Raw genomic sequence first — 12,363 nt, forward strand, 5'->3', positions numbered from 1 at the left:
TGACTCCAATGAAAACCAGCTCCAATTACGTCCGTAAAAGATGCCGCAAAAAACGCGTTCCCTTGTAAAAACGTCTGAAATTCAGGAGCTGTTTTCTCCTTAAAACAGCTCCGTAATTTCAGACGTATTTGGCGTTGTCGTGTGCACATAACCTTACAGCGGATGTGCGTACTCGGTTGTATACCATGACTCATCAATCTTCCATATAAAGTAGAATTCAGGAAGCGGGATATAAGATTCTGACGAGGTGGTACAGGGTCCCTTCCAGACTTCACAAATTTTACCCTGGGGTGTCCCCTATGTTTTGGAGATGCGGAGTGGGGGTAGGTGATCTTTTACATACCTTTTGGGATTGTCGGCGATTAACAGCTTTTTGGGATAAGGTTTGGAGTGTAGCTTCTAGGTTTACTGACTATACGCTGCCCAGATCCCCGGGTCTCTTCCTGCTTCATCTGTGTGACATCCCGATCTCCACATACAAGAAGTCAATAGTGCGACATCTGATCAACACGGCGCGCGCTTGCATTCCGGCTATGTGGAAACAGGTCGAGCCCCCCACGGTGCTAATAAGATCTAAGAAGTGAAACGTAAGAAGGAGCTTACAGCCTCCTTGCGGGACACTCATGATAAGTTTATGCGCGTCTGGTCAACCTGGGTAAGCTTTGAGAATTCTTCGGAGTACATCGCTCTGCTGTCCTAACAGATGTAACTAAATTTACTTATTTTTCCTATGAGACGTCCGCTTATGGGGTGGATGCGGAGGATAAGCCCCCTATACCCTTCTTCCTCCCTCTTTCCGGTTCTCTCTCTCATCTTATTCTTTTTATCCGCATGATCTTCCTTGATGCTCACACGTTACAAATGTATATCATTGAGTCGTGATATGTTGTATGTCTCTGTCGCAATCTTGTGAGAAATAAATAAAAATAGAATTTAAAAAAAAAATTGCTTCACATGGTGTTTTTGCCCTACGTCATATTTATTTTTGTTTTTGTTTGTACACTCAGTGACATCTGTCTGCTATCGACTATCAAAAAAACAAAACATGTTCCGGTCACATATATCGTTTTTGCAGCACCAAATATCTAGTTGCACACACCACCGCTGTAGGGGAAATAACTGGAGGTACAGCCGTAATAACCAAGAGACGTTCTATACCGACTACTGGAGGGATGGGGACCTAAAATAATGCCAGGATAACATATCCCGATTGCTGCATGTGCAGCAATACTACCCAAACTTGTGGATCTTGCCATACAGTAGGTTACGGCTGTCTCCTAATATTTAGAGCCGACTCCTAGACCTGGAAAACATTTGTCTAAACCTGAATTGAAACATGTATAATGAAAAAGAGCGTTACAACCTGAAATGTAAATCTAAAATTATCCAACACCCTGATAGACAAGACTCTAAAGGGGCACGAAGTGCATTGTTCACTTGCAACGGCTCTTTCTACTGCGGGGGTCTCTCTCTGACATCCATAATCTCTAAGGCCTCATGCAAATGACCGTAGACATGTGCATGGTCCGTGATTACGGCACGGACGGCTCAAGGAGTGTCATCTATGGGCTGTCCGCAATCACGGACTATGCACACACACAAGATGTGTATTGACTTCAAGGAGCTCAGACCACAATTGCGGTCCGTAAAATGAAGTCTTATTTTTTTCCGGTCCGGGCAATGCACGGATCATGGAAATCACGGTCGTGTGCATTGGCCCATAGGATATAATATGCCCTATACAATACGCAATTGTGGATAGTATGCGGACACAAATGCACAGTCGTGTGCATGAGGCCTAATAGGTGGCAAGCAATGCATGTCCTCAATACAAGTAGAGCATTGCATAGACTGAACTGTGTGCGTCATTGTGTGTTGCCTCCTTGAGACAGCATTCTACCCTGAAAGAATTGCCCCGTTGGTGTTGAAAAAGCATGCATTGATCTTCTTTCTCACAGATTAGGGAAAATGGTCTGTGTGCGTCCGAGTTATAGTACGGGCAATGGTATTCTATTTCGCATTGCTCACAGATTTCGGTTATTGGAAAAATTACTATTTGTTCAGAATGTTGTCAGATGTCAAGTTACAGAAATCTGGCGAACAGAGGCAAAAACGTTTCAGAACTTGGCTCAAGATCACAGACTCCATCAATGTGATCTTAAAGGGAGTCTATCACCAGATATTGAACTACCAACAGGCTATTCTAGATTAGGCTAACCTGATCCTGACGTGTATTATGTCTTTCCCCAGAGTGCCTCCTTTGAAGAGAAAAAGCTTTTATTTATGCAAATGAGCATTTTGGAGTAACGAGGGCATCACAGTTGCTCCAAAATGCTCTCTCGTCATTCCCTAGTTTGACCCCCCCCCCCCTCCCTGCTTCCTTTGATTGACAGGGGCCAGGCAGCGTACTAGGAGAGTTGAGGTCGTACTGCGCATGCGCCGTATCCGAAATCGGCGCATGCGCAGTGTAATCCTTATGCTCTTCGTTCTAATTGGCACTACTACTCATGCGCCGATTAGGATGTAGGGTCGCGCACACGTTCACTACACTACAGGGCCAGGTGTGAACTTGCCTTTGATTGCCCCTGTCAATCAAAGGAAGCAGGGAGGGAGGGGGGTTGAACTGGGGAATGACGAGGGAGCATTTTGGAGCAAAGGTGATGCCCAAAAATCCTCATTTGCATACATGTAATAAAAGCTTTCTCTCTTCAAAGGATTCACTCTGGGGAAAGACATAATACACGTCAGAATCAGGTTAGCCTAATCTAGAATAGCCTGTTGGTAGTTCAATACGGACATCTGGTCTCTCCCTTTAACACATGAATCTATGACAAACCAGAAACTAGATTTCCACCTTAGTAACATTACCCATTACTACTTTGTACTAGTTCTAGTCTTGATAAAGAGATAATAAGAGGCGGACCTGTAAAAGTGACGATGGCCATGCACTATGTCGAAGGTGCTTGACAATTGAGATGTGTCTTCCAAGGCTGCGGTGCACACTGCAGCACTCATCACAGATCAGCACTCCCCGGTTTATGGAGGCCCAACCAGGATCTGTAGAGAAAAGTAAAGCATAACATAAGTCAAACATTATATGCAAATGGTTTTAAAATTCTAGATGCAGGGAAGTAATGGAGAAGTTTAGAATGCAGTACTGTAAGCTATACGCAAGTTCTGTCACTGATCTCTTAATGGGAGGGGGGGGGGGGGGGGAGTCATAATTTTGTGTTTATTTGTGTACTGTATATGTTTGCTAACTATATCAAACAGCATTCTGTATACTTAAGGGTATTTTCACACTGAGATTTTTGGTGTTGTTTTTGACGAGGAAACCGCCAAAAATGCCTCCCATTGATTTCAATGGGAGGCGGAGGCGTTTTTTTTACGTAAGCGGAAAAAAACGCTCATGGGGAAAAGCGTCATGCCTTTTCTTCAGGCGTTTCCGTCTCAAACCTCCCATTGACATCAATGGGAGGTGGGGAAAGCCTTTTTTTTCTGCGTTATTTAAAACTTAGTGTGAACAGGGCCTAAGTGAACCACTCAAATTGTTTGCAATTTTGTGTGGTGATGTGAAAAAGATTTCACTATATAAAACACATTAAAAGCACCAGAACATAATACTGTAGAGCAATGGCAGGCCACATGCTGCACCCAGGTGCCCACCCAGCACCCATCATCTTCCCACCTTCCTCTCCCAGTCTCCTTTCTTCCATAAATGAATGCTTTATATCTGTGGAGAATGCTTTTCCTTGATCTAGGTGTGCAAAAAGCAGAGCATGCAACAGAGAAAAAGATAATATTTAGAACCAGAGGACATAGCATTGACCTGCAGTATTGAAGCTCTGGCCACCTGTATGGATTCTATCCCAGAGTGAGTGAACAGTTAGGCCTTGTTTACACGAACGTGTGCGTTTTTTGCGCGTTGCAGTTCCGTGTGGCATCAGTGTTTGGTGCGTGGAACCGTGTTTTTTGCGCGTATGGCATCGTTATGACACGTGGTTTTAATGTTTATAAACAGAAATGAAGGAGGTAGTTTTATTATTCCCTTCATTTCTTCAACAACTGTAGCGTGAATCACGCGCGGCACACTGAAGTGCGTCCGTGTGCCGTGCGCGGTTTTCACATACCCACTGACTTCAATGGGTGCGTGATGCGTGAAAAACGCTAAAGTATAGGACATGCTGTGTGAAAAACACGAAATGTCTGAACAGCCCCATTGACTAGCAAATGTCCGTGCGACGTGCGTGATTTTCACGCACATATCGCGGACGTGAACTACGCTCGTGTAAATAAGGCCTCAAAGGCTATGTTCACTTAAGCAGGATCCACCTGTAAACTATCACATCTAAAGGCCCTTTTACACCGGCTGAAGTCTCGTTGATCGGCGCTCGTTTGCTCCTGTCACTCGGAGCTATGGATGGAGAAGAGCGGTCGTTACTCCAATCGCTCGTTCCAATACATTATCACGATAATCGTACTTTTTAAAAACGATACGACCAGCAGATGATCGAGTGTTTTCTCGTTCACCTGCGGATCGCTGCCCTGTTTACAAAGGGGAATTATCGGCAACGAGTGTTATATGAGCGATCGTCTGCCCGATAATCGTCCAGTGTAAAACCCCCTTTAGTTCATAACGCCCTGAACCCTCATGACCCTTTTTCACGACGTATCTGTCAAACAGATACTATTATAGCCTATGGGTGACGGATGCCACTGTTAGGCACATCTGTCACTCATAGGATATAATGGCATACGTTTAACGGATATGTCATGAAAAGCTATTGATAAGACCATGACTTATTTGTTTAACAAATGCCATGCAGTGGCATCCAGCACCCATAGGCTACCATGTTAAAAAAAAACATATGTTTAACGTATACGTTTGCTTTTTTTACTGGATGCCTCTGAAAAGAATAGTGCAGTAAACTCCGCTGCGCTATCCAGAAAAAAAAAAACCTGTATACCCGACGTATACTGCCTGATGATGGTATAGTGGGAACTATGGGTACGTGTGATGTGTGCGCTGAGAGTTCTCCCGTCACATACTTCAAAACGTACAGGGAATAAAGGGACCTGCTCTTTCCACACCGCATGTAGTGGTCTCTGTTTGATGTGTATGCCGGGAAAAGCTTCTGACCTATATGTTAAAAAGAGGCTGCGATGGATGCCTATAGAATAGAATAGTATCCGTTTAACGGATACGTCATGAACTCATGACGTATGCGTTAGACCAGATTCACATGGCCATGTTCGGTCCATGAGATACCAGCATAATAGTTATCTATGATGCTAGGAGTCCCTGCTTCCCCGCGGGAATAATGGCCCCTACTGTAAACATGATTACAGGACAGTACTCCCGCGGGGAGGCAGATAACCATTATGGTAGTAACCAGACTCCATGAACTAGATTCGATCTGGGAATTTCAGCCGACATACGGTCTGTATCTCACGAAACGAAGACGGCTGTGTGAATCCGGCCTTAAACAGATACAATTATAATGGGTGATGGATACCACTATTAGGCATCTGTTTAATGCATCCGTCACCCAAAGGCTATAATGGAATCCGTTTAACGGATATGTCATGAAAACCAAGTGACATATACATTTAACGGATGCCTGTGATCGTTAGGCTGCCATGTAAAAACCCCCAAAAAACATAGGTTTAATGTATACTTTTTTTTACTGGATGCCTCTGGGGTCTGGATAGAATTGCATAGTCTAGTACACTATTCAGTCCAACAAAAAAAGGTATACCCAACATATACTGCCCGATAGAAGCCAATAGAACACTTCCTATCGGTATATTGGGAGCCTATGGGTACTTTAGACATATGTGCCCGGACAGGTCAAATGCAGTGTCAATGGCGCATAAGGAGCCGGGAGGGGGGGGGGGGGAGGGGAGAAGGAAAGGAGTCTGATAATTGAAGATTTTTTTTTCTGTAATATATATTACAAAGTTTCTTATCTTCGCTTGTACTATTGATTTATAGAAAGTTGTTCATAGTCGGAGGTACACTTTAAAGTCACTGAGTTCTTCAGTACGAACATACTACAACCAATGTTTGTATATGCAGATTGCATAGCTGTGTGCTTGATTTTATGCACCTGTTTGCAATAGGTGTGGCTGAAATACCTGAACCCAATAATTCTGGGTGGCGTCCACATACTATTGGCCATAGTGTATATATTTACAAACCATATGCTGTAAACACTGCGGTAGTGCACAGTCTGACCACAAAATAGTTGAAACTGAAGCTCAGGCTTTAGCAGATACAACATTTGAATTTTAGGGCACTGAAGGCCTGGGCGCCAGGCAGATTGTGACAGAACTAGAAATTAAAGGGGTTTTCTGAGATCTAAAAAATATTTTTCTTAGTAGTCTGACGTTTCGTTTTATTTAGCTATGAATACACCCGCCTAAATACCTTTCTGAAGTTTTCAGTTTCCTTTCGTGCCGTAAACGTTCTCTCTTTACATTCTGCATGTTTACATACCTCCTATGACCTAGGTCTGCTCCCAGCATGCATCGCTTTTCTCCCAGCATGCCATGCGTCAGGAGCAAGGCCGATCAAACACGACCACGCATGCTCAGAGACGCTGAAAGAGTATCCGGTCCTCTCCTTCCTTCAGCGTGCAGTAACGTCAGGAATGATGTTACCGTACATTGAGCTGGCAGGAAAACGGAATTGAAATATCATGTACGGGGTAGCACCTAGGGATGCACAATGATTCGAAACTTCGATACTGTTTCGATATTTTGCATCCCCAAACGGTTCAATACTGTTATTTCATGTATTTCGATATTTAGCTGTGCGGCCGCATAGCTTAGTATAGTAACACATGAAAGTATGAGAGCGGGGCTGCGGCTATGTAATACAGCCATTACCCTGCTCCTGACAAGTGTGCGCCGTCAGGATGATGTGATGTGGCCAGCGCTGCGCTAATGATCGCCGGCACTGAAGACAGAACATGGCGTGCGCACTACAAAACACCCCCAAGTTCTGTTCTCAGTGCCTGCGCCGCCACTCATTAGTGCAGCGCCGGCCGCATCACCTCATGCTGACCGCGCGCACACTTAATGTCAGGAGCGGGGCAATGGACGTATTACACGGCCGCAGCCCAGCTCTATAACGGCGGAGATCAGAGAAACCTCATATTCGCCCCTATTCTCCTGAATGCTGCGATCACAGCTGACTGCAGCATCCAAGAGGAAAGTGAGAACGGGGGATGCCCCTTGGATCGCGTCACAGGAATCCCTGTGACGCGATTGAGGGACATACCATATATGGGCAGACAGCCCAGGGTCCATTGAAGGACCCCAGGGCTGTCCTACCATATTTCCTGTTAGGGCATACTTAGGTATGTCCTAACAACTGCCTGTGTACTATCAGTACACAGGCTAATGTACTGGCATATAGATATATGCCTGTGTACTATCTGTATATAGATATGCCTGTGTACTATCAGTATATAGATATATGCCAGTACATTAAAGTTTAAAAATAAAGTAAAAACAAAGTCATATTAAATAAAAAAAAATACACATACACCTTTTTTACAATAAACATTAACTCTTAATACATAAAATTATCACATATTCGGTATTGGCGCGGCCGTAATAACCTGCACAACAATTTTTTTGCGTCATTTATGATGTGTACGCTGTCAAAAATAAAATAAAAACGGCTTTCTTTCACTTGTGAGGCATGAGGTGCGATGAATTTAACCTCCATGTGCCTCACATTAAGGGGGGATTCACACGAGCGTGTATTCGGTCCGTGCGGGCCGCGTGGTTTTCACGCGGCACGCATGGACCAATACAAGTCTATGGGGCAGTACAGACAGTCCGTGCTTTTTGCGCAGCGTTTGTCTGCTGCGCAAAAAGCGCGACAGGTTCAATAACTCTGCGTATTTCGCGCATCACGCACCCATTGAAGTCAATGGGTGTGTGAAAACCACGCAGGTTGCACGGAAGCACTTCCGTGCGAACCGACTGAAACAGCGCACCAGCTGTCAAAAGGATGAATGTAAACAGAAAAGCACCACGTGCTTTTCTGTTTCCGACCATCCAAACGGAGTGTCTTTGCGATGAGCGAAGCCGGACAAGCGAACCGAACTTCACCGGGTTCGGCCGAACTCGTTTTGGCCCGAACTCGGCAAAAAAATTATCGGTACGCGACGTCAGGAGATAGTCACTGTCCATGGTGGTGAAAGAGTTAAACTGTTTCAGCACCATGGACAGTGACTTCCGATCCCAATATACATGAACCTGTAGAAAAAAAAACAAAGTTCTGACTTACCGCTAACTCCCGGCTTCTTCCTCCAGTCTGACCTCCCGGGATGACAATTCAGTCCAAGTGACAGCTCCAGCCAAGCACAGGCTGCAGCGGTCACATGGACTGGCGCGTAATCCAGGGAGGTGGGGCCCGATGTCGAGAGGCGCGTCACCAAGGACGCGTCACCAAGGCAACGGCCGGGAAGTTCTCGGTAAGTACGAACTTTTTCTTTTTTTTCAACAGGTTTTTCGATAGGATGTGTTCGGCTTTCACTGTCGAGGGTGCTGAAAGAGTTAGCTCTTTCAGCACCTTGGACAGTGACGGCCGTCGACTAGCCTCATCTCTATGATGGCAGCTGCGCGAAAATCACGCAGCCGCTCATCAGACACGGATGACACACGCAGCTGTCAAATGGTTTTTGCGCGCGCAAAACGCGTTGTTTGCGCGCGCAAAAACGCAACGTCCGTCTGTATCTGCCCTTATAGTAATTAACCCCATCATGTACCTCACAAATTAACCCATGACTGAGAAACATAATGGGGTTAATTATTATTAATGTGAGGCCCAATTCATCATCACACCTCGCGCCTCACATCACAAAATGGAAGAACTTTTTTTTTTTTACTGTTGGCAAAGTATTGTTTTGGCATCGAAATCGCAATACTAAACGAAGTATCGGTATCGAAGTCCAAATTCTGGTATCGTGACATCCCTAGTAGTACCACAAGTAAAGATTTTGCTACTGGAGACACAGCACGTGACCGGCGCTGGAATCGGATGTTAGAAGTTGAAATCAAAACTTAAGTATATTACAAATTATAAAAATAATATATGTGCAGTGAAATAGAAATTAGTTAATTGGTCCCTGAAAACGCCTTTAAGATCGCCATCAACGAGCAAACCAACAATTACCACTATATTCATAAAATGGACCATTACTTTTGTTTGTTCCGGAACTTAACACATCAGAGCTGCAGAAATCCAAGGAGGAAGCCAAAAAAATAAAATGTGCTCATTAAAGCAAATTAAAAATGACCTGTAACCGATTGTGTAGAAATTTTCAACAAATGAACAATATTAAAGATGTACAGTCATTGGTATCATTACGGAAGGTGCACACGTGGCAGAAATACCCGCGGCGAATCTGGAGCAAAATCCGCATGTGTAATCTGCATTTAATGCTGCAGAATTTGTTGCGAATTTCATTCCTCTCATTGAAAGAGATCAAATCAGCTGTGAAAATCCGCAACAGAAATGGACATGCTGCAGAATTTGAAATCCGCACCGGTCAATTACCACGTGGAAAAATTTTGCTATCGATTAACAAGTTGCTGGTGAAGAGAGACAGAAAACGACCTTCATGTGCAAAGTGTGGTCTTCTGGAAATGTAGCGGTGTAAGCTTCTCTTGCCTGACAAGTCATATGCATTCACTACAGATACACAGACTTGCTTCAGGTCAAGAAAAAGTTCTCTCCAGCTGCTGCTCATATAAATGCATGTCTGCTACAGAGTGACATTCACGTAGAATTGAGTCATTTTTGGTAACCCCGGCGTGACCTGCCCTTCCCACCGATCTAATCAAGTCCCAGCAGGAGGAAGAAATGAAAACGCCTACTACAGATATAATGGAGGCTTTATACACCTATTATCATAGAGTGATGTCTCAGATGTGCTGCCAACATACTGCAAACGCACGGGGACCAACAATCACATTAACGATCTTTGCTCCTTGTGTATGGAGCCGACGGCACCGACCGACGTGCTGCATCCTTCATCGGCTGATAGTTGCGTTTTCGTATGAACACTCGTTTGGCCGATCATTGGCCCATGTAAAAGTACCTTAACCCTTTAATGACCAGCCTATTTTATACCTTAATGACCGAGCTATTTTTTACGTTTTTCCATCGTCGCATTACTTTATTTTGTTTTTTTAATAGTAAAGCATTTTGTAAGGGGAAAAAGTGGGTTTTTAATTTTTTTTTTTTTAATTAACTTTATTAAACTTTTTTTTTTTACTAGTCCCACTAGGGGACTTTAATATGCGATCATCCGATCGCTTTTATAATACACTGCAATACTTTGGTTTAAAATAGACAGACATCTGCTAGGACATGACTCTGGCATGATCTAGCAGGCATTCACTACAGGCAGACCTGGGGGCCTTTATTAGGCCCCCGGCTGCCATCGGAGACACAGACACTCTGTGATCTTATCGCCGGGTGTCAGTGGGATGAGAGGGAGCTCCCTCCCTCTCTCCAAAACCACTCAGATGCGTTGCTCGCTATTGAGCGCCGCATCTGAGGGGTTAAACGGGTGAGATCGATACTAATATCAATCTCACCCGCTCGAGCAGCGATGCCCCCAGCCCTCAGCTACGTCTGGCAGCTGAGAGCAGGGAGATTTGACGGCTCCCTGCTATGTTTATTTATTGTGATGCAGTGCCGTGAAAAGGCTTATGCAACAGAATAAAGCCCATTAGTGGCCAACGTGAAAAGGCGTATTGGTGGTCACTAACGGGTTAAGACTCCTTAGCCTGACTACATCTCCATGATGGAAACCAACCTAGTTCCCTCAAACTGCTTTAGAACTACAAGTCTCAAGAAGACCAGTAGGCAGTTAGCCACCACTATTTGCTTTCGAATCGATGCATTGTTTATGATGCAAAACACGGGTGCTACAAAGGAAAGACCGGGAATAAATAAAGTCCTCCTAGAGAAATAGAAGAGTTTAAAGAGACTATCACCAGTTTATAAATTCCCTATCCCCTAACTAATCTAATAGGCGCTTTGCGGCTGATAACTACAGCGCAATTTGTTTTAAAAAACGTTTATATGCAAAGTTATGAGCATTCTTCTAAATAGGCTAATTTGCCTCTAATAGCCAAATAGGAGGTGACTCTTTCTTTTCACTCTGGGCAGTGCAATATTTTCTGTATGACACTGTCCAATCCGCATACAGCTTCTCCCCCTTCCCCGCCCAGCAACACAGCCTGATCATATAGTATACAGCTTCCATTCCAGACTCTTTTCAACTAGTGATATCTGCGGTTGTTTCACAGCTAGATCATGGTGTTATATAACAATAATAGAATATCGTCTTTCATATGCCACCATAACCGCTGTTCTAGGTGGTCCACAGCCAGAGATATGGCGGTTTTAAGTGATCCCCCTTCCCTCCAGCCTCAGTCTCTCACACTGTGTGAAGCAGCTTCATGCTGATAGGACAGCATCAGAGGCTGTGAGGAGGCTCCACCTCAGGAGAATCACTGCGGTTACCTCCCACTTGTCTAATAAAGGCTCATTTACATATTTAGAAAAAAGCTCATAACTTTTAAAATAATAAACGTTTTGGGACACAATTTTCACTAGCTTGATCAGTGTGACAGCGCCTATCAGATTAGTTAGTGCTTTCGATAGTGCAGGACTAAAACTAGTGACAGAGTCTCTTTAAACAGGAGCGCAAACATTTTGGTAAAGTTTCCCCTCACGATGGCAGTGAGACTATTATTCTTCTCAAATTTACATAATGCTACATATTCGGCCTTACTATTCGGGGAAATAGCACGCATACAGACTTACACACAACTTTTAATAAAACAGAAACAAAAGAGGAAAGTGGAGGGGGGAAGAACGTTTTCTCCATCTACCACAGAACGCACACATACCCAACAATATTTGAAATCCAAATAACAGGACATTTTAAAGAGTATGGATACCTTTGTTGCAAAAATGTTTTATTGCATGTATTTTGTGTTATAAAATAATTTTTGTCATCGTTATTATTAAAAATTGTGCACGGTTTTTGTTCTGCCGCCTGCACACATCACAATACATACAGAATCCCTCTCAGTCAAATCCGATAGATGGGCTTCTGCGAAGAGCTGAATCTCCCGCGGCTCCTGTGATATCCAGAAAACAGATAAGATGATAAATAAAATGTTATCAATTTTGATTTGATCATACTTCGACCCGAATTCAGGACATCACAGGAGCCGAGCCACTGAAGATTGAGTCCGTCAGTCTGATTTCACTGTCAACGCAATTGTGTAACTTCCAAGTATTATAATACATGCAGGCTGAAG

At 44.0% G+C, this 12,363-nt stretch overlaps 1 protein-coding gene across 6 annotated transcripts in view; it reads right to left on the reverse strand.

Annotated features, from left to right (window-relative positions):
- Positions 1-12,363, reverse strand: part of GIT1 (GIT ArfGAP 1) — a 130,591-nt gene that overhangs the window by 61,835 nt on the left and 56,393 nt on the right. For all 6 annotated transcript variants that reach the window (XM_075854312.1, XM_075854314.1, XM_075854313.1 and 3 more), the window contains exon 2: positions 2,924-3,057. In XM_075854312.1, coding sequence (XP_075710427.1) covers positions 2,924-3,057 — 134 coding nt within the window. The remainder of the gene's footprint in view (positions 1-2,923; positions 3,058-12,363) is intronic.

Source organism: Rhinoderma darwinii, chromosome 2 (assembly GCF_050947455.1).
Source record: "Rhinoderma darwinii isolate aRhiDar2 chromosome 2, aRhiDar2.hap1, whole genome shotgun sequence".
Classification (NCBI taxonomy): Eukaryota; Metazoa; Chordata; class Amphibia; order Anura; family Rhinodermatidae; genus Rhinoderma; species Rhinoderma darwinii.